At 46.0% G+C, this 23,725-nt stretch overlaps 1 protein-coding gene across 5 annotated transcripts in view; it reads left to right on the top strand.

Annotated features, from left to right (window-relative positions):
• The window catches only part of STAT2 (signal transducer and activator of transcription 2), a 217,769-nt gene that overhangs the window by 145,078 nt on the left and 48,966 nt on the right, over positions 1-23,725 (top strand). For 4 of the 5 annotated variants that reach the window (XM_077483450.1, XM_077483451.1, XM_077483452.1 and 1 more), the window contains one exon: positions 3,547-21,000. In XM_077483450.1, the coding sequence (XP_077339576.1) occupies positions 3,547-3,650 (104 nt within the window). In that variant the 3' untranslated portion in view covers positions 3,651-21,000. Of the gene's footprint in view, positions 1-3,546; positions 21,001-23,725 lie in introns of those variants that run through there. The other variant, XR_013274624.1, reaches the window with a different exon arrangement.

Below are 23,725 nucleotides of genomic sequence, written 5' to 3'. Positions count from 1 at the left end.
CGCTCAAAATTAGCATGGACGGACTTGCCCACACACGACGAACGAACAGTCCGCTGAAACCGTGCGCGATGACGTGAACGGCACGTACGACGGGACTAGAAAACGACGTCCTATACACTGCAATGCAACCTTCGGCGTGTAAATTCTTTCTGAGCATGCGCGGAACTTAGTTTGACGAACAAGCCTACACACGAGCGGACTGTCCGCTCAAACCAAGTTTCAGCGGACAGTTTTTCGGGATTTCCGAAAAACTTTGTTTGTCAAACTGTCCGCTGAAACTGTCCGCTGAAGCCCACACACGAGCGGACTGTCCGCTGAAACACTGTTCAGCGGACAAAGTTGAGCGAACAGTCCCCGCGTGTGTACGCGGCCTTAGTCTCTCTCTGTGCCAAAAACAGGCTGCATGAACATATGTCAGCCAGACAATTAGAGCGTTAACATTATGAATACAAGAACATCTGAATGATATTAAATGTGCATGAGTATTTTGCAGGATAAATTGACCCTTATTTTGTAATTCTTATACAGAAAGCTTCTGGCAGTAAATGTGGTGGTAACCCAGATGCTTTTTTTGTAAGCTTGACAGATGATAATACGCTGACTATTAAATCAACTACGTACAATGTCTTATGAGGCATCTTTGTGCATTTTAATGAAAACTTTTTAATATTTTGTCTTAAAGTATTTCTATTAGAAGGCTGGGTAAAACTACTAAAAACACAATTCAGATATATATATATAATATATAATATAATATAAATATAATATAAATATATATATATATGGCTGTTTTATCTGTTAAAGGATTTCTGTCCATCTAGTCCCAAGATTCAGCACTGCATGATGGCATGAGCAGTTTTGTCACCTAATTTTTATTTTATGCAGTTAAGTAATGCATGTACATCACCTTCCTGCCCCTATACAGTAATAGTAATTGAACATTGAAGGAGCAGTAGCAGACTGACTGGGTCAGTGGTTCTCAACCTGGGGTCGGGACCCCCTCGGGGGTCGAATGACAGTTTGCATGGGGTCACGAATCCTGGGCTGTTCCCGAAACCCGCACCTCTCTCCCAGCCTTTTCGTGGCTGCCCAGCAGGGCTGTTCCTGGAGCCTGCACTAGAGGTCAGCTGACTGGTAACGAATGTGAAGTTGGAGGGGCTGGAGGAGACCCTATCTCTTGATATCGGCATAGGTGCCACTGCTGCGAGACACCACAGAGCTGGAGACACAGGGAGTAACACTAAATGCGATTAGAGTTGCCAATAAAAGTCCCCACTACAGTTCTCAGATCAGCAGATGACCTTGATCAAGAGCACCTAAGTTGGCTGATCAGAACACCCCGCCAGCACTGCCACTAATCCCATCCCATTCCACCCCCCCCCCACCAAGGAGTAAGAGAAGGAATAAAAATATAGAATACATGGAAGGAAGGAAGAGGAAAACAGGGGGAGGGACAAATGAAAAAGGGGGAGAAAGAACAAGAAAATCGGCTAGAGAGAGGGATGGGGAAAAAAAACAAGAAATTAGGATAGAGAGATAAAGGGAAATAAAGGAGAACAAAGAGAGTGGTACATCCTAAAATGTACCATAAGGGGTTTTAATACTGTCGTGTGGAAGGGACTCAGGGAGCGCTAAATGTCCGTGGGTTAGGGGCCCAAATTACTTGTCTTGCCTTGCTGACAACCCACGCTACGAAAATAATTTTACTGTTAGGGGTCCCCACAACTTGGGAAATTTTATCAAGGTTGAGAACCACTGAACTAGGTCATCACTTTACTCTCTCCTTCTGGCAGCATGTCTTCTGCTGCTGCTTGCTTTCCTAGTGAGAGTTTTACTGTACAGAGGAGAGGCTAAAACAAATTTCAGTACTTGCCCCAGTTGCATGTAAACATAATAACAATGGAGCTTTTAAGCAGCTAGATAACACTATAGAAAAACATACTACATGGGAATTCCGGACTTCATTGACTCACTGCAACCTGCAACTTACCCCATGGCTAGATATTTCACCCCTCCTTCCCCTCAGCGCCAGCTCCACAATCATCTAGTAGTCTATCCTCACAACTTCCCTTATCCTAAAAATGTATTCTACAGAATGTGGTTGACTGCTGTGACGGATCTCGGATACCACTGCTGGGCATCTCCAGCAGACCTGTGTCTCCTGTCCTCCAAATGCACCCACAGCCTGCAGACTCGCCATAACCAGCCCTTAACCCTTCAATCACGAGACAAGCCACACAGGTGTTGAGGGTTAAACATCCAGAGCATAAACTGTTTATTAAGTGCCAAATATACACTTTTAACATAGCTAGGGACACTCCCCTTAGCTTGGTCATAGAGGGGGTAGAGGACAAGGTAGAACCAATGGAAACTCAACACTTGTATATTCAAACAACTACAGTTGAAGCACATGAAGGGATTATGACAAGCAGGCAGCCCCTCCTTACAAATCCCCTGCTGGGATGTGTCTCCAGACCAGACCTTTTGTCTACAAGCCATAACCCAACACAATTAACACTACAACAAGGGGGGGGATGTAGCATTACATTACATTATCTCATTATCTTAGGTAGCCAGGAACGACTCCACAAGCCCAGCCACAGATACTGCATTCACCCGGTTCTGATGACTGGCGAATCTGGACACAAATGTCTGGAGGTGGCATCTTCTCCAGGTGGTGGGAGATGGCAAATAGCCCTCTAAACCCCAATGTTCTCTGCTGGGCCATAGTCTGTGGGTAGGAGGCGAGCCCACAACCCCCTCCAAAACAGACAGTGACAGTGGGTTCTGTCACAACTGCTAATTTATTCTATTTATTCTACGGAAAATTATTCTACAGAATGTGGTTGACTGCTATAGGTTCATCATAGAATTAAAGAGCACAGCTTTATGCTCACACTCAACCCACTAACATCCCGTAACTTTTCTGTTTGCCCCTCGCCTCTATGTGGTCTGACACATACAGTTCAAGGTATCCAGATGCTGCAACTTTGTACTCCCTCCCCCCCCCCCCTGCAAGAATATTTTCCCATACCCCTTCTCCAAGCGCTGTATTACCAACAAATATAATTTTACTGTTAAGGGTCCCCACAACTTGGAAAATTTTATTAGGGGGTCACGGCACTAGTAAGGTTGAGAACCATTGGACTAGGTCATCACTTTACTCTCTCCTTCTGGCAGCATGTCTTCTGCTGCTGCTTGCTTTCCTAGTGAAAGTTTTACTGTACAGAGGAGAGGCTAAAACAAATTTTGGTCTGACACATACAGCTCAAGGAATCCAGATGCTCCAACTTTGTACTCCCAAACCCCTCCCCCCCCCTCCCCGCAAGAATATTTTCCCATCCTACTTACCCCTTTTCCAACCCCTCTCTGGAGTGTTGTATTACCAACAAATATTATGCCTAATATGTATTGTATAATATTCTAACATTTATTGGTTTCAGTTATTCAAACATTAAATTCAAGAATTAAAAGAAAAATAGTTCAGCTTTAGGATTTAATTTTATTAATGTGGCACTAACATCTGAAATCTTTTTGTCCTTCTAGGTTCCAGACATTTCCTTATAGATCAAAGCAGTGACCCTATGCTTTCAGGACCACAGGGGGAATCTAGCGAGTTGTACACAGAAATATTTGCTTCTTACCAGTGATGCCAATGTGTTTACTGCATTCTTGGTTTGTACAATCGAAGTGCACTTCTCCTGTATACATGCACACCGTTTACAGTAATGTCACGTTCCAGGTGATGACCAGTGCGGTAACTTATTACATTATAAGAAGTTAAGTGAATGAAGCTTTATAGTTAGGGGGCTTTGGGTATTAAAACTGTAAAATCGACTAAATAAAAAATAAAACAAAATGGTAAGAGACACTCAGAATGAAGTTCAGTAGTAAATAGGAACTGGTCTGTTAAAGTCTTTTAACAGTTGTGTAGTCAGAATAATTCAGGTTCATTGCAATTGGAAACTGCACAGCAGCGCTGGCTTTATAAGTGATTTACCTTCCATGATCGTAGGCACATGTAATGGATAAGTAATAGACACAGAATGACTTTATATTAAAGCTGATACAAATTGGATAGAGCCTTCCTCCAGCCCTGTTGTATAGGGACCTGGGATGGCTTCTAATGATCTGAGAAGGCTGATTGCAGTTGGCTAATTGGTTATTCATTTTTTTTATTTTTATTTTTTGCAAGAAAGTTGATTTCTCTATTTTGCCTGTTTCTTGTATGCATCATGGAGGATAAATGTGTGGATACATTTTAGGGGGTTTTGTGTAATATGTGTGAATGCGAAAAAGTATATGCTAGAGAATAGCTTCTTAGCAGCATTATCCATATACATGCCTCAGTAGGAATTACTGCCCTGACCAGTGCCGGGACAAGGTCACCCAAAGATGCCAAACTGCGGCCCCCTTTCCCTTAGGGTGCCCCCTACCCCTGCAATAAACCATTGCACCAGGGGCAGCCGCCCCTCCTGCCCACCCCTTGTCCCGGGCCCTGGCCCTGACCCATCACATAGTCAAACAATCGATTCAACTTGAGGTCCCATGTAGTGACTTAGTTTATTAAGGTAAAAGGCTTTGCACTCCATGCTGTATTCCACGTAGCAGGATTTCACTATTCTAACTGCAGAAACTGAAATCTGTTTGGACAATGTGGTTCAATACTACTTATACTATTTTTTTGTTCTACATTAATAAAGCCTATTAATTTAAAGCGGAGGTCCACCCTAAAGTGGACCTTCCGCTCATCGGAACCCTCCCCCCCTCCGGTGCCACAATCGGCACCTTTCAGGGGGGAGGGGGGTGCAGTTACCTGGATAATCCAGGTAACTGCACCCACTTCCGGGATAGCTCTCTGCGGAAAGGGGTGTAACCTACGCCCCTTTCCGCAAGTGCCCGCCCCTTCCCGCAAGTGCCCCGCTGCCTGCTGGGAAACACACAGATCCCAGAGGCAGCGGGGAGCGTCCTTATTGCGCAGCGCGATTCGCGCATACGCAGTAGGGAACCGGGAAATGAAGCCGAAAGGCTCCATTTCCTGATTCCCATACCCAAGATGGCGGCGGCAGGACCCGACAGACGACCTAGAGATCGGCTTCGGGTGCCGACATCGCGGGCGCGCTGGACAGGTAAGTGTCACTATTTTAAAAGTCAGCAGCTGCAGTATTTGTAGCTGCTGGCTTTTAAAAAAAAAAAAACCGCGGAGTCCCGGTGGACTCCCGCTTTAAATGCACCTTATATATATTTGTATAAAATTCTCGCCATGTGCAGAAGCTTACAAAAAGAATACATACATAAATTTTGCATATTAACTGATTGTAGAGATGGTCCAATATTAAGCTGGTTAGTGGCCCTACATTGTGTGGTTATCAACTGGACTTCATCAAGTGTAACTTTATTTGTATTTCCATTTTCTTATTTCTATTTCCATGTCTAACATTTACTGTTGGCTGAAGCTTGTCTGCTGTACTGGGAAAATGTGCTGAAAGAGAAACTGGAGAAATGTATGATATTCTACATAGTTCAACTTTAGGCCAGCTCGGGACAGCAGAAAATGCACCATCTACCAGGAAGTGTTATACCAGTCAGCAAGTCCACTTAGCTTCTCCGTCCTTCTGAGATTTGTAGCTAGATTATTTAGGCTTTTTGTTGTGCTTCTGGGTGGGGTTGATCATTGATCCATATGACTCCCTACTGTACGTGCCTGTAAATGAGGCGGGCTGGAACATTTGAGCACACTTACCTTAGTGTCATGGTTCAGATTTAAAGATACAGGGAATATGACATGATGCAATATTAATCATCCACTCGATCATAAAACACAGTGTGCACACAATATTTGGACTTTTTCTGTGTTTTAATATGCAAACGATTTCCCAGCACTCTTCCAAATCATATGCAGGTATATTCCTTCACCACCCATGCCTCATGAACAAACCCGGACATCTTTTGGTTGCATCTCATCCTGATGAAGTTACATGATGAAACACGTTGGAGTGGAGCTTAGTCACACGTACTAGGATTGCTTTTACTGCAAGGATGGACAATCTGGATTGATTTTTAACCACTTAAGGACCGAGCCTCTTTTTCAGACTCAGTGTTTACATGTTTAAAACAGTTTGTTTTGCTAGAAAATTACTTAGAACCCCCAAACATTATATATTGTTTTTTTTCTAACACCCTAGAGAATAAAATGGCGGTCATTGCAATACGTTTTTTCACACAGTATTTGCGCAGCGGTCTTACAAGCACACTTTTTTTTGGAAAAAATTCACTTTTTTGAATAAAAAATAAGACAACAGTAAAATTAGCCCAATTTTTTTTACATTGTGAAAGATAATGTTACACTGAGTAAATTGATACCCAACATGTCATGCTTCAAAATTGCGGCCGCTCGTGGAATGGCGTCAAATTTTTACCCTCAAAAATCTCCATAAGCGACATTTAAAAAAATTCTACAGGTTGCATGTTTTGTGTTACAGAGGAGGTCTAGGGCTAGAATTATTGCTCTCGCTCTACCGATCACGGTGATACCTCACATGTGTGGTTTGACTACCGTTTTCATATGCGGACGCTACTCACATATGCGTTTGTTTCTGCACGTGAGCTCGTCAGGAAGGGGGGTTTAAAAAAAAAAAAAAAAATCTTATTTATTTTACTTGATTTTATTTATTTTTTACACTGTTTTAAAAAAAAAATGGATCACATTTATTCCTATTACAAGGAATGTACATTCCTTGTAATAGAAAAAAGCATGACAGGTCCTCTTAAATATGAGATCTGTGGTAAAAAAAAGTCCTTAAATCTCATATTTGGACTTAAACACAATTAAAAAAAAAAAAAAAATTGTCATTTGAAAAAATGTGCCTTTAAGAGGTGTGGGCGGAAGTGACATTTTGACATCGTTTCCGCCCTGCTATGGTATAGAGACGGGTGGGGGCCATCTTAGCCTCCCTCGTCTCCATACCACAGACAAGGCAGGTCCCGATCGCAGTCGGTAGCGGCGGAGGGAATAGGAGAGGGGCGGGAGGGGGGGTGGGACCTCTCCCGCCGCCGATAACGGTGATCTTGCGGCGAACCCGCCACAGAGACCACCATTATCGTACACACGACCAGCGCCTGAAGAGATGGATATCTCGGTTGTGACGTACATCGGCGTGCGCCGGTTGTAAAGTGGTTAAATCCATTTGCTGTGATCAGTAGTGCTTGTGTAAATTTAAAAAAGTGAGTGGTGGATTTTTAATAATACTTATTTTACCCACCTTAATAACCCTAACCCATTACCAGAATGTCACATCCACTTCATTACCTGGACATTTTTCCGTTTTTCAGTCCTGCAATAGTCTGACAACCTGTAATGCAACACTGTACTCAAATTAATAAAAAAAATTATATGCAGATGTAGCTACGTTTTTAGTAGTATTTTTTTTTTCCAAATATATTTTTATTGATTTTTCATAACAAATATACAAAGACAGTTCTTAACAGTTGGGCCCACACGCAGGATTTTCATATGTTTGGTTACAGCAGCATACAGAAGTAAGCACATACCTTCCCAAGAGGATCAATCGTTACCAGGTCAACTGACTGGGAAACAATGGCATATGAGTATTATTTATCTACTGCCTAAAAACTATAGTATATAACCCAGCATAGTATATCACTTTTCTTTTCGAGTACTATCTGCCATCGAGATTCGGTAGCCTGTGGGTCCAATTACAAGCAAAAAAGTGAAAGCAAAAGAAAAGGGAAAGAGCAAGAGACAAGGGGGGGGAATGGTGGGGGGGGGAACAGGGCGGGGAGACTAAGGGAGGGATGGGAGATGGCCACAGACATGACAATTAGTACTCAGCTATCCTGTATTTCGGCATGTCGTATTTCGTTCTTAATTGTGGAGGTTTGTTCCCATAAGGGACTTGCCTTCTGTTGAGTACTTAAATAGATTCCAATGGGTCCAGGTTTTTTGATACACTTCCCTTCTGTTGTTCGCGGTCATGATCAGATCTTCCATCCTATTAACCTCCTCTACTTTTTTCAACCAGGTTGCTATGGTTGGCGGATGCCGTTGTTTCCAGAGTAAAGGGATACAGGATTTGGCGGCATTCACCAAATGGCGTAGAATGGCTTTTTTGTAGGTTTTGACCGGCATGGTAGAGACATGTAGCAGAAAGAAAGCTGGGTCATCTGGGATTGAAAGCTCCATAAATTTTTGGGATGTCTCGCGGACTGCTGTCCAGAAGGGAGTTAATTTAGGGCACTCCCAGAAAATGTGTAAGATCGTCCCTATGCCCGACCCACATCTCCAGCATCTATCTGATGTCTCAGGAAAAATAGAGTGAAGTCTGCTGGGTGTCAGGTACCATCTCGTCAAAACCTTATAATTATTCTCCTGGGTCTTGGTACAGATTGAGGATTTAAGGGATAAGTGAAACATATTCCGTATTTGTACAGCGGTAAATGTGCGCTGCAAATCTGTTTCCCACTTCCTTATAATGGGTAGCTCCGGTTGTTCCGAGGGTGTGTAAAGCAGGCTATACATCTTGGATAGCACTTGTGGGAGGGGTTCTACACCCGAGCAGTATTCCTCAAAAGTAGTGAGGTGTCTCGTGTATTCTATTGGCACCTTCAGAGTTTGCAGGAAATGGTGTAGTTGCAAGGCCGGCCAGAATGTGAGATGAAAACGTCCTAGGGGGTCAGTGAGTTCAGCTATGGTGGGCCATCTATCTCCTATCACAAACTTAGCTGCGATGACGTTATCAGAGTCTCGTAAAGTCTGGAAAGATGTGGGCGGCAGGCCTGGGCGGAAACTAGGATTCCCCAAAATGGGGGTCAAAGGAGATGACCTGGTCTTTTGCTGTATCCAAAGTGTGGCTTTTGCGCATTGTGTCAGGGTGTTTCCAATCAAGGGGTGTGACTTAAGGGTGGGCGGTATGTCTTCCCAACACCACAGGGCTCTATTCAACGGAATGGGTGATTGCTCCTGCTCTATCTGTGCCCATAACTTCAGCTCCCCGTGTCTTTGCCAGTCAATAACCCTGCCTATTTGTACTGCCAAATAATACCCCCTAACATCCGGGAGTGCAATGCCACCGCAGTGTATAGGCATAGTTAATTGTGTACGTGGAATTCGAGGCCATTTGTGCGCCCAAACAAACCCATTAAACAAAGATTGCGCTCGTAGAAAGAATGGTTTTGGTATGTGAACCGGGAGGGCCTGAAATAGAGTATACACATCTTCAGGAGATTGCATCTCCCAAACCAGGAGTGCAAGTTTGTCTGCCATTTAGTTAAAAGCGCCTTAGTCGTGGTTAGCAAGGGTGGAAAATTTAGTGTATATATTTGATGTAAATCACATGTATATATATGTCAGTGCAGTTTGTGTCCATTTAAACTTAAATTCTGTTTTCAGCTTTTCAAGGCTGGCCGAAGGTATATTCATTCCCATCGCCTCTGATTTTGTAAAATTTATCTTGAGATTTGATACCTTACCATAGCTCTCGAATTGTTTAAGCAAATTTGGGAGGGATATAATCGGGTTCGTTATGGAAAACAGGAGATCATCCCCGTATGCCGAGATTTTGTATTGTGTTTTACTCACTTGCACGCCCTGTATGTCGGGGTCCCCTCTGATCGTAGACAGGAAGGGTACCAAGGAAAGGGCAAACAGCAGGGGGGATAAGGGACATCCCTGTCTTGTCCCATTCCTAATCTGGAAGGGATCGGATAAGATCCCGTTTGCCTTGGCCTGTGCTGCGGGGTTTGAGTATATGCTTGCTACTTGATGCATCATGACCCCTCCCAGACCCACGTGTCTGAGAACGGAAAACATGAACGACCAATTCACGCGGTCGAACGCCTTTTCCACGTCCGTGTTCAGGAAAACGCACGGGTCCCGTTGGTGCGCGCGATGTGTATTAGATTGAGTACTTTAGACGTGCTATCTCTTGCCTCCCTTGAGGGTATGAATGCCACCTGGTCTAAGTGGACTATGTTCTGGATATGTCGGGCCAGTCTGGTCGCTAGAATCTTGGTGTATAATTTAAGGTCCGTATTTAGGAGTGAAATGGGTCTGTAACTTCCACATAATGTGGGGTCCTTCCCGTCCTTATGGATTACCGAAATGTGGGCTTTAAGCGTCTCCCTGGCAAAGGTCGACCCCAAATCTATAGCCTGAAACAGCTGAATTAGTCTCGGGCCCAAAATAGGTAGCATCGTCTGATAGTATTGCAAGGTGTACCCGTCCAGGCCCAGAGCCTTACCCGGTTTCATCGCGCCCACCGCTTTTTGTAACTCCGTAAGAGTAATAGGAGACTCCAATTCCTCACATATTGCCGCAGGTAGAGACGGCATCTGAGACGTATGAATATATTCCTCCATGACCGTAGGAGGCGCCCCGGGCGACTGCAAATTATAGAGTTGAGAATAAAATTCCCTAAATTCCTGAGATACATCTCCAGGAAGGGACACTTGTTGCCCGTCATTCCTGGTCACTCTGGGGATATAGGAGGAGAGTTTGTGCTCTCTCACTTGTTTCGCCAGTAACTTCCCACATTTATTACCTGCTTCATAGCTCACCTTACGGCAGAATTGTAACGCTGCCTTAGCCTTATATAGCATTAGGTCAGTATTCTGCCCTCTAACAGTCGCCAGGTCCGCCTCCGAGGCCAGGGAGGGATTATGTTTATGCCTGGATTCCATTGAGTCCAGTTTTTGCAGAAGTTGAGAAAGTTGTTGTGTCCGTTCCCGCTTTATGCAGGCCCTGTGCTTAATCAGGATGCCCCTAATAACCGGTTTGTGGGCTTCCCAAAGTACGCCGGGGTCGCAGTCAGGGCTGTCATTCGTTTGGAAGTATAAATCTAGTTCCCTAGTAACCTCTGTTAGAACTTCTGGAGTCTGTAGAAGACTCTCATTTAGTCGCCAAAAACGGTGTCTGTGCGGCGTACAGTCAGTCAATGAATATGTCATAAGGATAGGTGCGTGATCCGACCATGTGATGTTTCCGATCGTAGTGTCCCGTACTGCATGTAGTTGACCATGAGGAATCATGACATAGTCAATTCTAGTGTACACTCTGTGTGGGGGCGAATAGAACGTATAGTCTTTTTCTCCAGAGTGTTGCAGCCTCCAGATATCAATCAGTTGGCTCCTGTGGAAACATTTGGCAATACGGCTAATGTGGCTCGGGGGGGATTGACGATTTACCCGTAGAGGTGTCTATTGACGGGATTAATGGTACATTAAAGTTCCCGCCCAAAAGCAGGTGGCCTTGTTGAAATTCTTGTAATTTGTTCAGTGTTTTCTCCAGGAACACTGCCTGACTGTCATTAGGGGCGTATACTGCCGCGAGCGTAACTTGCACTTCCCCCACCAGACCCCTGAGAAAGACAAAGCGTCCCGCGGGGTCTATCTGGGTGGCCTGTGTACGCCAGGGAGTGCTCCTGGAGATCAGTATAGATACACCTCTGGACTTAGTTTTAGGATTAGTGGAATGGAACGCCAAAGGGAAATATTTGTTTTGTAAGTAAGTTAGCTTGTCTGTCCTAAAGTGCGTTTCCTGTACAAAAGCAATGTCAGTACTCATCCTTTTAAGGTCTGTAAGTAGCATCCGCCTTTTCTCAGGCGTGTTAAGTCCTCTGGCATTTAGGGACAATACCTTTATCGCGTCTAGTGTCATGTCTGGGGCCGGGGAGAGGGAGAATGAAAGAGCAGGGGAGGGTAAGGGAGAGCGGGGGTTCGCCTACCGTAGATGGTAGGCAAGACTAGAGGGACGGGAAGCAAAGCGACAGAGTTTAGAGGGGGAGAGTCGTCTGAGCAAGAGAGCCGGAAGTTAGCAGAGAGAAAAAAAAAACACTAAATCTCAGCCTAGAAAGGCTCGAGGCCGTGTAAACACACGGTGTCTGCGTATAAACTACTCAAGGGTCTAATAGGACCCCAAGTGAGTACGCAATCCTAATTGGGGGGTGAGGGAGGGCACGGCTTCATAAACGAGCTCCCAGTACCGTCCCCCCACCCCGACCGCCTATTCAACAATATCTAGCAAATTAACAAAAAATCAACATGCACCCACTAAAGGAGTTAACTTGCATCTGGCTACTAAAGCAACTATAAACCAATACCAATCTAACAGTTTACCCACAGTCTGCAGGAAAGGTGTAGTGATTCAGTAATAATGAAGCCGTACATCCTCTAAACATCGACCCCCACCCCCTCCCCCCCAGACAAAGTGCACAACAAAGCTCCCCCACCCCCAACAATAAGTTCCTGTAAGGGTTTCGACCAGTCATCTCCTCGGTGCATAGCTAGAGTCAACGGCGTAGCGTGGAATAGAACGGGGCCAGGTTATCAGAAGTTCCTGCTGTTCTGTACTTCGGCTCAGCGGCCGGTGCACCTCTCAGCCCCCTCAACTAGAACAGCCGACGCCGCCCAACCCGATCCGGGATCAGGGAGCCCCTTGGATCTCTGGCGACTTTTCCCCGGCTCAAGCCACCCTGGTGTTATGGCCCTGTGACCGTAACAGAATAGGGGGTCAATTACAAGACTCATATCATCCTGTGTCCAATGGATGTACGTCAAACCCTCAGGTCGGAATGGCTCCCTCTAGGCCCCTCCATCCCGGGGGGGGCCCCCTCCCCAAGTCTCATGGGGCAGAATTCAGTGCACCTCCGGCACCTTACAGAGTTCACGGGTGGCTGCTCCCCTGGGCTATAAAGTACAATGACCCAGCTCCGCCTGCGGGGGAGGACATTACAGGCAGTAAATACACCCTTCGGCTACTGCACCTCAGAACCCAAACGGAGAAATCCCTATGTCCTGCCCGCATATGAAAGTCAGGTGCAGCTTCCGGCGGGTTACGTGGAGACCCAACTCGTCCTCCGGTCTGGTCTCCATAGGGGATGAGAGATTTCCTAAAGGAGGGATAAACATCTGGGAGGAAGGCGGGGTCTAGAACCTCAATGGAAGAATTGAGAATAAAAAAATAAAATGTCAAAGTGTCAGAAGGATGTACTTACAGCTCCATGGTTTCAAACTTCACGGTTCTCCACCAGCGAGGGCACACGTAACCGACGGCGACCTCTCAAATGTGAGGTAGACCTTTCCCTCCTCGGTAGCGGGTGATCCTGACGTGTGGGGAATCGTGGAATGAGCTCCAGCCAGTCAGGCACTGCGAAGGGCTCTACCTCTAAGAATTCAAATAGGGCTGGGAGTGAAGCTGGCTTCCGAAGTGTGAAGACCTTTGATCCCGTCTGAACGTTACCGAGAGCGGGTATCCCCATCTGTAGGTATAATTCCGGCGTCTGGCAACATCAACCAGGGGCTTAAGGAGCGCTCTGCGCAGAAGCGTCGCACGGGAAAGGTCCGGGAGGAGCTTGATAGCGGCGCCATCAAAGTCAGGAACCCCCGATTCCCACGCCTTTTTGATAATCTGTTCTTTATGAGCGTAGTGGTGCATCCTGCAGATCACATCCCTGGGTCTCTCTGGGTCAGGCGATCTAGGACCCAGCGCTCTGTGTATGCGGTCGATGGTCATTCTGTCCGGGAGATCTATCCCCGCAATACTGCGGAAGATGGCTCGCGCGGTGTCCGCCAGGTCTTCCACACCCGTTGCCTCTGGGAGTCCTCTGAGATGGATATTATTCCTCCGACTTCTGTCTTCAAGGTCCTCCTGGTGCAGCTGCTGGTCTCTCAGGGTTTCCATTTGCCTTTCCTGCCGCTCCTCCAGAGCAGCCACACGTAGGTCTAGTGAGGACAGGGATGATTCCCCCTCAGTTACTCTCACTGTCAGTCCCTGTATATTGGTCTTAACCACTGCGATTTCCTTCCTGTGCGCTGCTTCCACTGTACCAATCAGTGCAAGAATGTCTGCTCTCGTGGGCAGCGCTTGGATGAGAGAGCGGAGCTCCGGGTCTACAGTAGAGGCTAGCGGGGTAAGCTGCTGGGAGCCTCCAGGCTCCGGGTGCAAGTCCGGCGGCGTGGCGTGAAAGGGATCTAACAGTGCCATCTCTGAGTGCGGTGAGTCAGCCTGCATTCTCAGCTCGTCCGCACGTGCGGCCGCCATGTTGGTCTCTGGGGTGCTGCGCTGTGAAAGCTGAAACAGGCACCTGAGTTCCCCGGGAGCTGGGGTTTTGGGAGAAGACTTGCCTTGCTTGTTTTTCCGCTGGGTAGTCTTCCTCCTCGAGGGGTGCATGCTATCTCCGTGAATGTGAGGCGGTCAGTATATACGGTGGATGGCCGGGAGCTCAAGGACACACGTCTCTACTCAGCCATGTCCAGGCCACGCCCCATTAGTAGTATTTTTTATCTTTTATTGTCAAAAGGAAAAACCATTTCATTTCTGATATAAAATATATATATGCATATACAATTTAAAGCCTGATGTTCTGACTGCCTAGCACATATCTTGAGGCCCTAAAATGTCAGGACAATACACCCTAGTATTCCCAAATGACCCTTTTTTGGAAAGTGGAGAGACCAAGGGTATTTAGCAAGAGGCATAATGGTTTTTTTTTTTCGGAGATGTTTTTTTTTGACACTTTATTGTGGAAATTAAAGAAAGTGAACTTTTTTCATAAAGCTGTCATTTTAATGATATTTCTTATGCACGGCAAGGGCATACAATTACACCACAAAACACATTTGGCTACTCCTCCCATGTATAGGGATAACACATGTATACGATTATCACTGCCTAGCCATGTAAAGGAGCCCAAATCCAATGAGCACCTTGAGGCTTTCAAGGGGCATACTGTAAATCATGCATCTGATATACTGACTGCCTCTTGCATTTTCAGAGGCCATAAAGTGGCAGAACAGTAGAAATACATGCAAAATTATCTAATCTCAAGGCACTTTATTAGAGCCAAGGTGAGTCTTGAGAACATTTTATTCTTTTGCCACATATTTTTGGAAAACGAAGAAAGAAAATGTGAAGTGGAAGCTACGCCTGAAAAAAAGATTAGGTTTAAAGAGTCCATAAGTGTGACTAGCTTTTCATAATAGTAAGGTAATTAAAAAAAGGTGATGTTTTATATGTGTGAGGCTTGTATAGTGAAGGAATACCACTACACATAATTTGGAAGGGTGCTGGTAAACAATTTTCACTTTAACCGCTTCAGCCCCCGAAGATTTTACTCACTTCCTGACCAGAGCACTTTTTACAATTCGGCTCTGCACCGCTTTAACTGACAATTACACGGTCATTCGACACTGTACCCAAACTTTTTTTTCCCCACAAATAGAGCTTTCTTTTGGTGGTATTTGATCACCTCTGCAGTTTTGTTTTATAAAAAAAAAGAGCTCCAATTTTGAAAAAAAACAAAATATTTTTTGCTATAATAAATATCCCCAATTTAAAAAAAAAAACTAAATTTCTTCATCAGTTTAGGCCAATATATATTCTTCTACGTATTTTTGGTTAAAAAAAAAAAAAAACGCAATAAGCGTATATTGATTGGTTTGTGCAAAAGTTATAGAATCTGCAAACTATGGGAAAGATTTATGGCATTTTTATTATTTTTTAATTTTTTTTACTAGTAATGGCGGTGAGCTGTGATTTTTAGTGGTACTACGACATTGGGACAGACATATCGAAGACTTTTAACACTTGTTTTGGGACTATTGGCATTTATACAGCGATCAGCGCTATAAAATGCACTGATTACTGTGTAAATGTCACTGGCATGGAAGGGGTTAACAATAGGGGCAATCAAGGTGTTAAATGTGTGTTCCCTCAGTATGTTCTAACTATGTGGTGGATGGGAGTGACTAGGAGAGGAGACATATTGTTTCTCCTACTTAGAGGAGAGGAGCCATATTGTTTGTTCCTACTGACAGCTCAAATCACTGTGCTGGTCGCCGTGCAAATCGCTGTGCTGGTCGCTCGTGCACACGTGCCTGCCGGCCATGTGCATCGGTTCCCAGCAGTGCATCGCGTGCGCTCCCTCTGGTGGCCGAAAACCGGAAGGATGTAGCCCCATGGGATTTCACCCTGGAGAGCCATTGTGCCGCAGTATATCTGCATGACACAGTCGGAAAGTGGTTAAGCACTGAAAAAGTTGTGGGAAGAAGATTCTACATGTTGAGTAGATGATGTTACAGCCAAAAAATTAGGTGTGGGACCACGAACGTGATTACCCATCCATATTAGAGAGGTAACTAAAAATAATTAGGTTTTGTCCATGGGGAGTGGATGGTGAAAGGATATCACTGCAAATAGTTTTGGTGCTAGAAAACCATTTTCCTATTAAGAGGTTTGTAAACCCTCATTTAACAAAATAAATAAAACAACAAACATATATACTTACCTCCACTGTGCAGAGTGGTCCCAATCACCGTCTTCGGGGGTCCCTCGGCAACTCTCGTGGCTCCTCCCCCACATCGGGTAACCACCTTTGACAAGCGCTCTCCCAGGGGGGGTTACCTTGCGGGTGTGCTCCCAAGTCCAGAATTTGCATCTATTGACACAGAATGCCGGCGCCACCCCCGCATCAATTGATTTGGTTGACAGCAGCAGGAGCCAGTGGCTGCTATCAATCTATCGAATCAAGAGGATGCATTAAGGTGAAAAAACACGAGGGTTTACAACCCCTTTAAAAAGTTGTGGAAAGACGATATTTGCTGAATAGACATTATTGGTATTTTGTTTGAAAAATAAAACTAAACCTAGTGAAGAAGGTATATGTTGCACACTGTGTTTTATGATTTGTTTGATTTATAATTTAAAAACATTTTGACACATTCAAACAAAGAGGATATATATTATTTTATTAATTGGGGGATATGATTAATAATGTAGCTTGTGATAATATTTGTATTATGTTTTAAATCAAGGGTTAATTATGGTGTTATTTAAGGGCTGCAGTTGGGTTATAAATATTCCAGTTAAAGAGTGCTGAAACGTATTAACTTTAGGTCCATCGACACCCGCCCACATCCCCACTATACACATCCACCTGGCAGATGGCAGTATATGGGTGTACATCTGACCGCCCATAGAGGAGAGCGGGCTGTGTCTGTGTCCACTCTGCATAAGCGGAGCAACACGGACCAGCCACCCACCTGCTCACTGGGGATCAACAGACAGATTCCCCACTTTGCAGGTGGACTCCAGCAGAGCCCGCCCCGCGTGTAAGGGGCCTAAGGTGTATTTAAAATGTTACCTGACATAGGAATGTAGAAATGTATCTCTTCGTCTTGTATAAAAGTGAAAGAAAATGAGTATATCTTAGGATACACATTTTTCATTCCTATAAATTGAATTAAAAAATACATTTTATCTAAAAATAATCATTAACAATTCACATGAGGTTTATCTTTAACCACTTGCTTACTGGGCACTTAAACCCCCCTCCTGCCCAGACCAATTTTCAGCTTTCAGCGCTGTCACTCTTTGAATGACAATTGCGCAGTCATGCAACACTGTACCCAAATGGAATTTTTAGCATTTTTTTTCACATAGATAGAACTTTATTTTGATGGTATTTAATCACCTCTGGGATTTTTATTTTTTGCTTAACCACTTGCTTACTGGGCACTTAAACCCCCCTCAGTCCCAGACCAATTTTCAGCTTTCAGCGCTGATGCACTTTGAATGACAATTGCGCGGGCATACAACACTGTACCCAAATGAAATTTTTATAATTTTTTCCCCACAAATAGAGCTTTCTTTTGGTGGTATTTAGTTACAGCTCGGAGTTTTATTTTTTGCTAAACAAACAAAAAAAGATGCAAAAAAAAAAATCATGTTTTAATAGTTTGTTATAAAATTTTGCAAACGGGTCATTTTTCTCCTTCATTGAAGTGCGCTGATTAGGCGGCACTGATAGGCTGCATTGGTGGGCACTGATGGGCTGCATTGGTGGGCACTGATGGGCTGCATTGGTGGGCACTGATAGGCTGCATTGGTGGGCACTGATAGGCTGCACTGGTGGGCACTGATAGGCATAGTTAAGGCGGCACTAATAGGCACAGATAAGGCGGCACCGATGGGCACAGATAAGGCGGCACTGATGGGCAAAGATGGGCACAGATAAGATGGCACGGATGGGTGGCACGGATGGGCACTGATAGGTACCACTGATAGATGGGACTGATGGGCACTGATAGGTGGCACTGATAGGTGGCTCTGATAGGTGGCACTGCTGGGCACTGATGGGCGGCACTGCTGGGCACTGATGGGCGGCACTGGGGTGCAGCATCTTTGAGGCAGATTGTGGCACTGTGGGTGGCACTGCTGGGTGGCACTGTGGGTGGCACTGCTGGGTGGCACTGTGGGCACTGCTGGGTGGCACTATGGGCACTGCTGGGTGGCACTGACGGGGGGCACTTACTTTTTATTAGGGTGGCACTGCAGGGGGCAGGTGGGCACTGGCAGGGGGCAGGTAGGCGCTTGCATTGCTGGCCGTGATCGGCTTTTTTTTGGGTGGCACTGCTGGGTGGCACTGTGGGTGGCACTGCTGGGTGGCACTGTGGGCACTGCTGGGTGGCACTATGGGCACTGCTGGGTGGCACTGATGGGGGGCACTTACTTTTTATTAGGGTGGCACTGCAGGGGGCAGGTGGGCACTGGCAGGGGGCAGGTTTGGCGCTTGCATTGCTGGCCGCCGGTGATCAGCTTTTTTTTTTCTCCTCGCGCTGTCAGCGCGAGGAGGAATACTAGCCGATTACCGGCTCCGTTATATCATCTGATCAGCTGTCATTGGCTGACAGCTGATCACGTGATAAGGGGTCGGGATCGACCCCTTGCACGGATCGGTGATCAGGCGAGTCTCATGGACTCGCCGATCACAGAGCGCGCCGCGCGCGCCCCTCAGGGGGCGCGCAGGCCGCTGGTACACGGGACTACGTCAATAGACGTAGTCCCGGAAAAGGAGATCCGTGCTGTAGCCGTCATTTGGCTATAGCGCGGATCTCAAGTGGTTAACAAACCAAAAATCAGGAAAAAATAAAAAATCATGTTTCATAGTTTGTTATAAAATTTTGCAAACAGGTAATTTTTCTCCTTTATTGATATGCGCTGATGAGGTGGTACTGATGGGCACTGATAGGCTGCACTGGTGGGTACTGTTAGACACAGATAAGGCGGCACTGATGGGCACAGATAAGGCAGCACTGATGGCCACTGATAAGGTGGCACTGATGGGTGGCACTGAAGAGCACTGATAGGTGTTACCAATGGGTACCACCGATAGGTGGCACTTGTAAGTGGCACTGATGGGCACTGGTAGGTGACACTGTTGGGCCAGCACTGTTGATGAGGCACCGATTGGTGACATTGATAGGCACTGTGGGCACTTATAGGTGGCACTGATGGGTGGCACTGGTAGGTGTGGCTGGTGGGCACTGGTAGGCGGCACTCTTGTACACTTGTAGTGGCACAGGTGGGCACAGATGAGCTGGCAGCTACTCTCCTTTATCAGGTCCCTCTGACAGCCATCGGTGATTGGCTTTTTTTTTTCTCACGCTATCAGCGTGAGGAGAAAAAATTGCCGATTACCGGTTTCTATCAGAGGGACATTGGTCAGGTAAGGGGTCGGGATCGACCTCTTACTCCGATCTGTGATCCAGCAAGTCCCATAGACTCGCTGATCACATAGCATGCCACGTGCACCCTGCAGGAGGCGCACAGGCTGATCGAGCACGAAAGAACGTCTATTGACACTCTCCCGGCAAAGTAGGTCCACACTGTAGATGTCATTCGGCTATAGCACAGATCTGAAGTGGTTAATGTAGTGTGCATAATCCAAAGAAATATTATATACTTTTAAAGCTACTAAAAGAAATTCCTGTTTGTGATGGGGAAAAAAAATAAATACAACTAGGAAAAGTTATCTTGGACCTAGCATACAGCAACCAGATCCAGAAACATGTGATGTCAAAATAGTAAGACTGTAAATGTGAGAAATGCTGGATATTATTTGATCGACTACATTTTTGGTTTTGTAAATGTCATGGTTCTCCTTTTACCCTGATGTTAAAGCGTTTGTTACCCCAATACTTCATATTCCTAATATGTGCCTGCTGTACCATGAACTTGTATGAGAAAGTATCCTGTTCTCTTTGTGTTGCTTTCGTCACTTGTTATACTAGTCACAGACCTTACTACGGCTGCTTTCACACTGGGGTGGTGCGGGCGTCGGCGGTAAAGCGCCACTATTTTTAGCGGCGCTTCACCGTCGTTTTAGCGGCGGTCTGCGGGCACTAGCGGGGTGGTTTTAACCCCCGCTAGCGGCCGAAAAAGGGTTAAACCCGCCCGCAAAGCGCCGCTGCAGCGGCGCTTTGCCGGCGGTATTGCCGCGATGTCCCATTGATTTCAATGGGTAGGAGCGGTGAATACACCGCTCCTTCACCGCTCCAAAGATGCAGCTAGCAGGACTTTTTTCACTGTCCTGCTAGCGCCCCGCCCCAGTGTGAAAGCCCTCCGGCTTTCACACTGGAGTGAAAGGGGCCGGTTTTTTTCAGGCGCTACACAGGCGCTATTTTTAGCGCTGTAACGCCTGAATACCGCCCCAGTGTGAAAACAGCCTACTCGATATATGCAGCTGTGCTGTTCGCTGTACTCTTTTACACTTGTTGCTAACATTTTTCCTATTGTTTGAATTTTTTTCTCTAATGACCTGTCCTTTTTCAAATTGCCAATGGGCTTTGTGTGCCACAGGTAATTCCAGTGCGTATCCTAATCAATGTGCAAAACTGAAAAAACATACTATACACTATAATGCCTTATGATTCCGATTTTGTGTGGTAGCTTGGCAGCTTGACTCTAACCCACTGTTATTTTTTTAATAGTTGTGAATTAATTTGGTTGTATGTATTAAGTGCTATTTCTTAAAATGTTATACAGTAAAACATAGACAAGTACCATTACCCACCTTTACTGCAGAAAATATATATCTTTTTAGAGAGCTGGTTTTTACTATCCATTATATAATACAATATCATTGGACTGATTGTTTGCAGTTTGAGTTATGTAAAATGTTCAAATAAAGACATAATTTAAATGTTGCCTTTTTATGTCTTATTTCATTTATAAGCTCTTATTGGGGTAAATTATATTTGTGTGCTGTGTCAATATAAGCCTGATCCATTTTGTCATCACAAGACAAGGCTGTCTATGGAGACTTGTGTGCGAGAACTGTTTACATAGGCATAGGTAGGATGAAGATCTCACTAACGTGGGGCTGCCAGTCAAAGGGTACAGATCAAGGTAAGATCTTTAGGGGGCTTTTCAATGTGTTTTTAAAGTGATTGTCAAGCTTTGAGATTTTTTTTTTTTTTTTTTTTCTTAATAAAATAATAAAAATGTCTTACTTGCCTGCTCTGTGCAATGGTTTTGCAAGGAACGCCCCCAATCCTCCTCTTCTGGTGTCCCCCACCAGCACTTCTAGCTCCTTCTCTACAGCGAGTGCCTCCATAGATAGCCCCTTTCTAGGGGGACACTCGTGCAGGCCCACTCCAGAGCCACCCTGTGGAGGGTCAGCCTGGGGCAGGGTTAAGAGGGGGTTAAGGCAGGTACTTCCCCTTCAGCCCTGCTTATTATCAGGTGTGCTGAAAGTGTCAGTGTGGAGTTGTTGAGTAGGAGAGAGAGAGAGACACAGCAGCACACTGTATGGAAACGTCCATTGCTGGAAGGTGTACCTGCTGGGTGAGCTTAAACCACAAAAAAGACTTTAGTTGTGTTTGGAACCATGAACTATTACCTCTAAGCCCGTGGGCTGATGAACTGTGAGCTGTACCTGTGTGCACATCCGTGTGATAAGACAAGTCTGTCTGGTCTTATGTTTTGTTTTTGCTGTTTTTCTAAATAAAAGCCAATTTTATTTTACTGGACTGCCTATGAGCCAGCTCTTCACTGCTCTGATCCCCTACAATTGGTGGAGCGTGCATCGGGCAGTTTGAGGGGTCCAGTCTAATCCCATGTCCTGGGTTAAAGCTGCAGAGACAGTGAAATCTTCTGAACAAGCCATGGAGGATGTGGTTAAGCAGCTGGTAGTGGCTAATACACAAGCGCAGGCCTGCCATCAGGAGGCCCAGCAGGCCCTGGTACAAGCACAGGCTCAGCAGGAGCAGATCCTGATGCAGACATTCGCTGTACAACAGGAAACAAATCGCTTACTGAGTAAACAGATAGGATTACAAAAGATGGTGACCCAGCAGGCTGAAGTGACGAAAGGTGACCCCACTGTAAAGAGTGACCCCCGGAAGGCACTGCAGCGGACCCTGCAAAAGATGACGGCCTTAGACAATGTGGAAGATTATGTTTGAGTGGGTTGCATCAAGGGAGGGTCTGCCTGATAAAGACTGGGCAGATGTACTGGCTCCTTTCCTGACCGCAGATCCCCAACAAGCGTACTGACTTGGCCCCGGAATCAGCACGTGATTATAAGCTCCTGAAAGCAGAAATCCTAGCAAGGCTGGGAGTGACTGTCACTTTAAGGGTGAACCGAGTCCATGGCTGGTGCTTTGACAAGGCTAAGCCTGCCCGTGCGCAGCTCTACCACCTGATGCACTTGTTCCAAGATTGGCTGAAAGGAAAAGACACCCACTCAGATTGTGGAAAGAGTCGCACTCGATTGTTTCCTGCATTGACTACCCAGGGAGCTCCACCGATGGGTGGCTCAGTCCGAGCCTCAGTCACTGGATGAGATGGCTACAGCTGTTGAGCGCTACAGTTGTGCAGAAAAGTTCCAGGAGAGTCCCTCTGTCACAAGAGAGCAGGCCCGTTTCAAATAAGTGTGTTCCAGCACCAGTGTGTTTCCGGTGATCGCATAGTGGCTGCTCAGAGGGATAATACAACTACCAAGAGCACCACAGGACCTAAGCTTCCAGGGAACCGACAGAGGGAACCCCGTGAGGTTCGCTGTTGGTCTTGCCATCAACTGGATCATCTGGCGGCCCAGTGCCCAAGTACTGAAGAACCAATGGAGTGCGACATGGGTCGCCGTCGCTCCATGTATGTCCATGCATTATGTGCTGCAACCAACCTAAATCCACATGAGTGTGTGGTGCGGGTCAATGGACAGGAGGTGGTAGCACTCCTTGACTCTGGGAGTGTCGTTATCCTGCTCCGATCGGATGGGTTGCCAAGAAAGCTGGTACCAAGGGAACAGGTTGGGGTCATCTGTGTGCATGGTGATGTTAAAAACTATCCGGTGGCCCGTGTGACCCTGTGTACACCAGCAGGAACGGCTAAACTAAAAGTGGGGGTGGTCCCGGGACTACCTCATGATGTACTAATCGGGTGAGACTGCCCCATGTTTTGGGACTTGTATGAGCAAAAGCTCAAAGGTTTCGGGGGTTTCTCCCAAAAAGCAAGAACCCACAGAGGTGGTGAATAATACTGTGTTGCAGGAGGTTGTTACTAAGGATCAGTACCAGGTTGCTGAATCTGCAGAACGTGAGCCCGGTCCCCTGGAGGTGTTTGCGGGATTGGAAGTGGAAAGTACCTCCTCTGAGCCAGACATCTCAGATCTCGGGGGCTCCCGGGAAGATTTCCTTAGTGCTCAGATGAAAGACCCCACTTTGATCCCCGCCAGGGAACAGGCCACGGTCTTAAACGGTGAACCACAGTACCCTGGGGCGGACTTGAAATTCCCCCATTTTGCTGGGAATCATGACTTGTTGTACCGAGTAACTAAGGTCAATCAAGAAGTGTTAACAACTGGTGGTACCCAAACCTTTTAGGTCTAAGGTGTTGCATTTGGCTCATAGTCATGTACTTGGGGGTCAC

Source organism: Lithobates pipiens, unplaced genomic scaffold (genome assembly GCF_037356315.1).
Source record: "Lithobates pipiens isolate NorthernLeopardFrog02 unplaced genomic scaffold, aLitPip1_a1.2 Scaffold_16, whole genome shotgun sequence".
Taxonomy (NCBI): Eukaryota; Metazoa; Chordata; class Amphibia; order Anura; family Ranidae; genus Lithobates; species Lithobates pipiens.
This window is presented reverse-complemented; position numbering and strand designations above follow the sequence as displayed.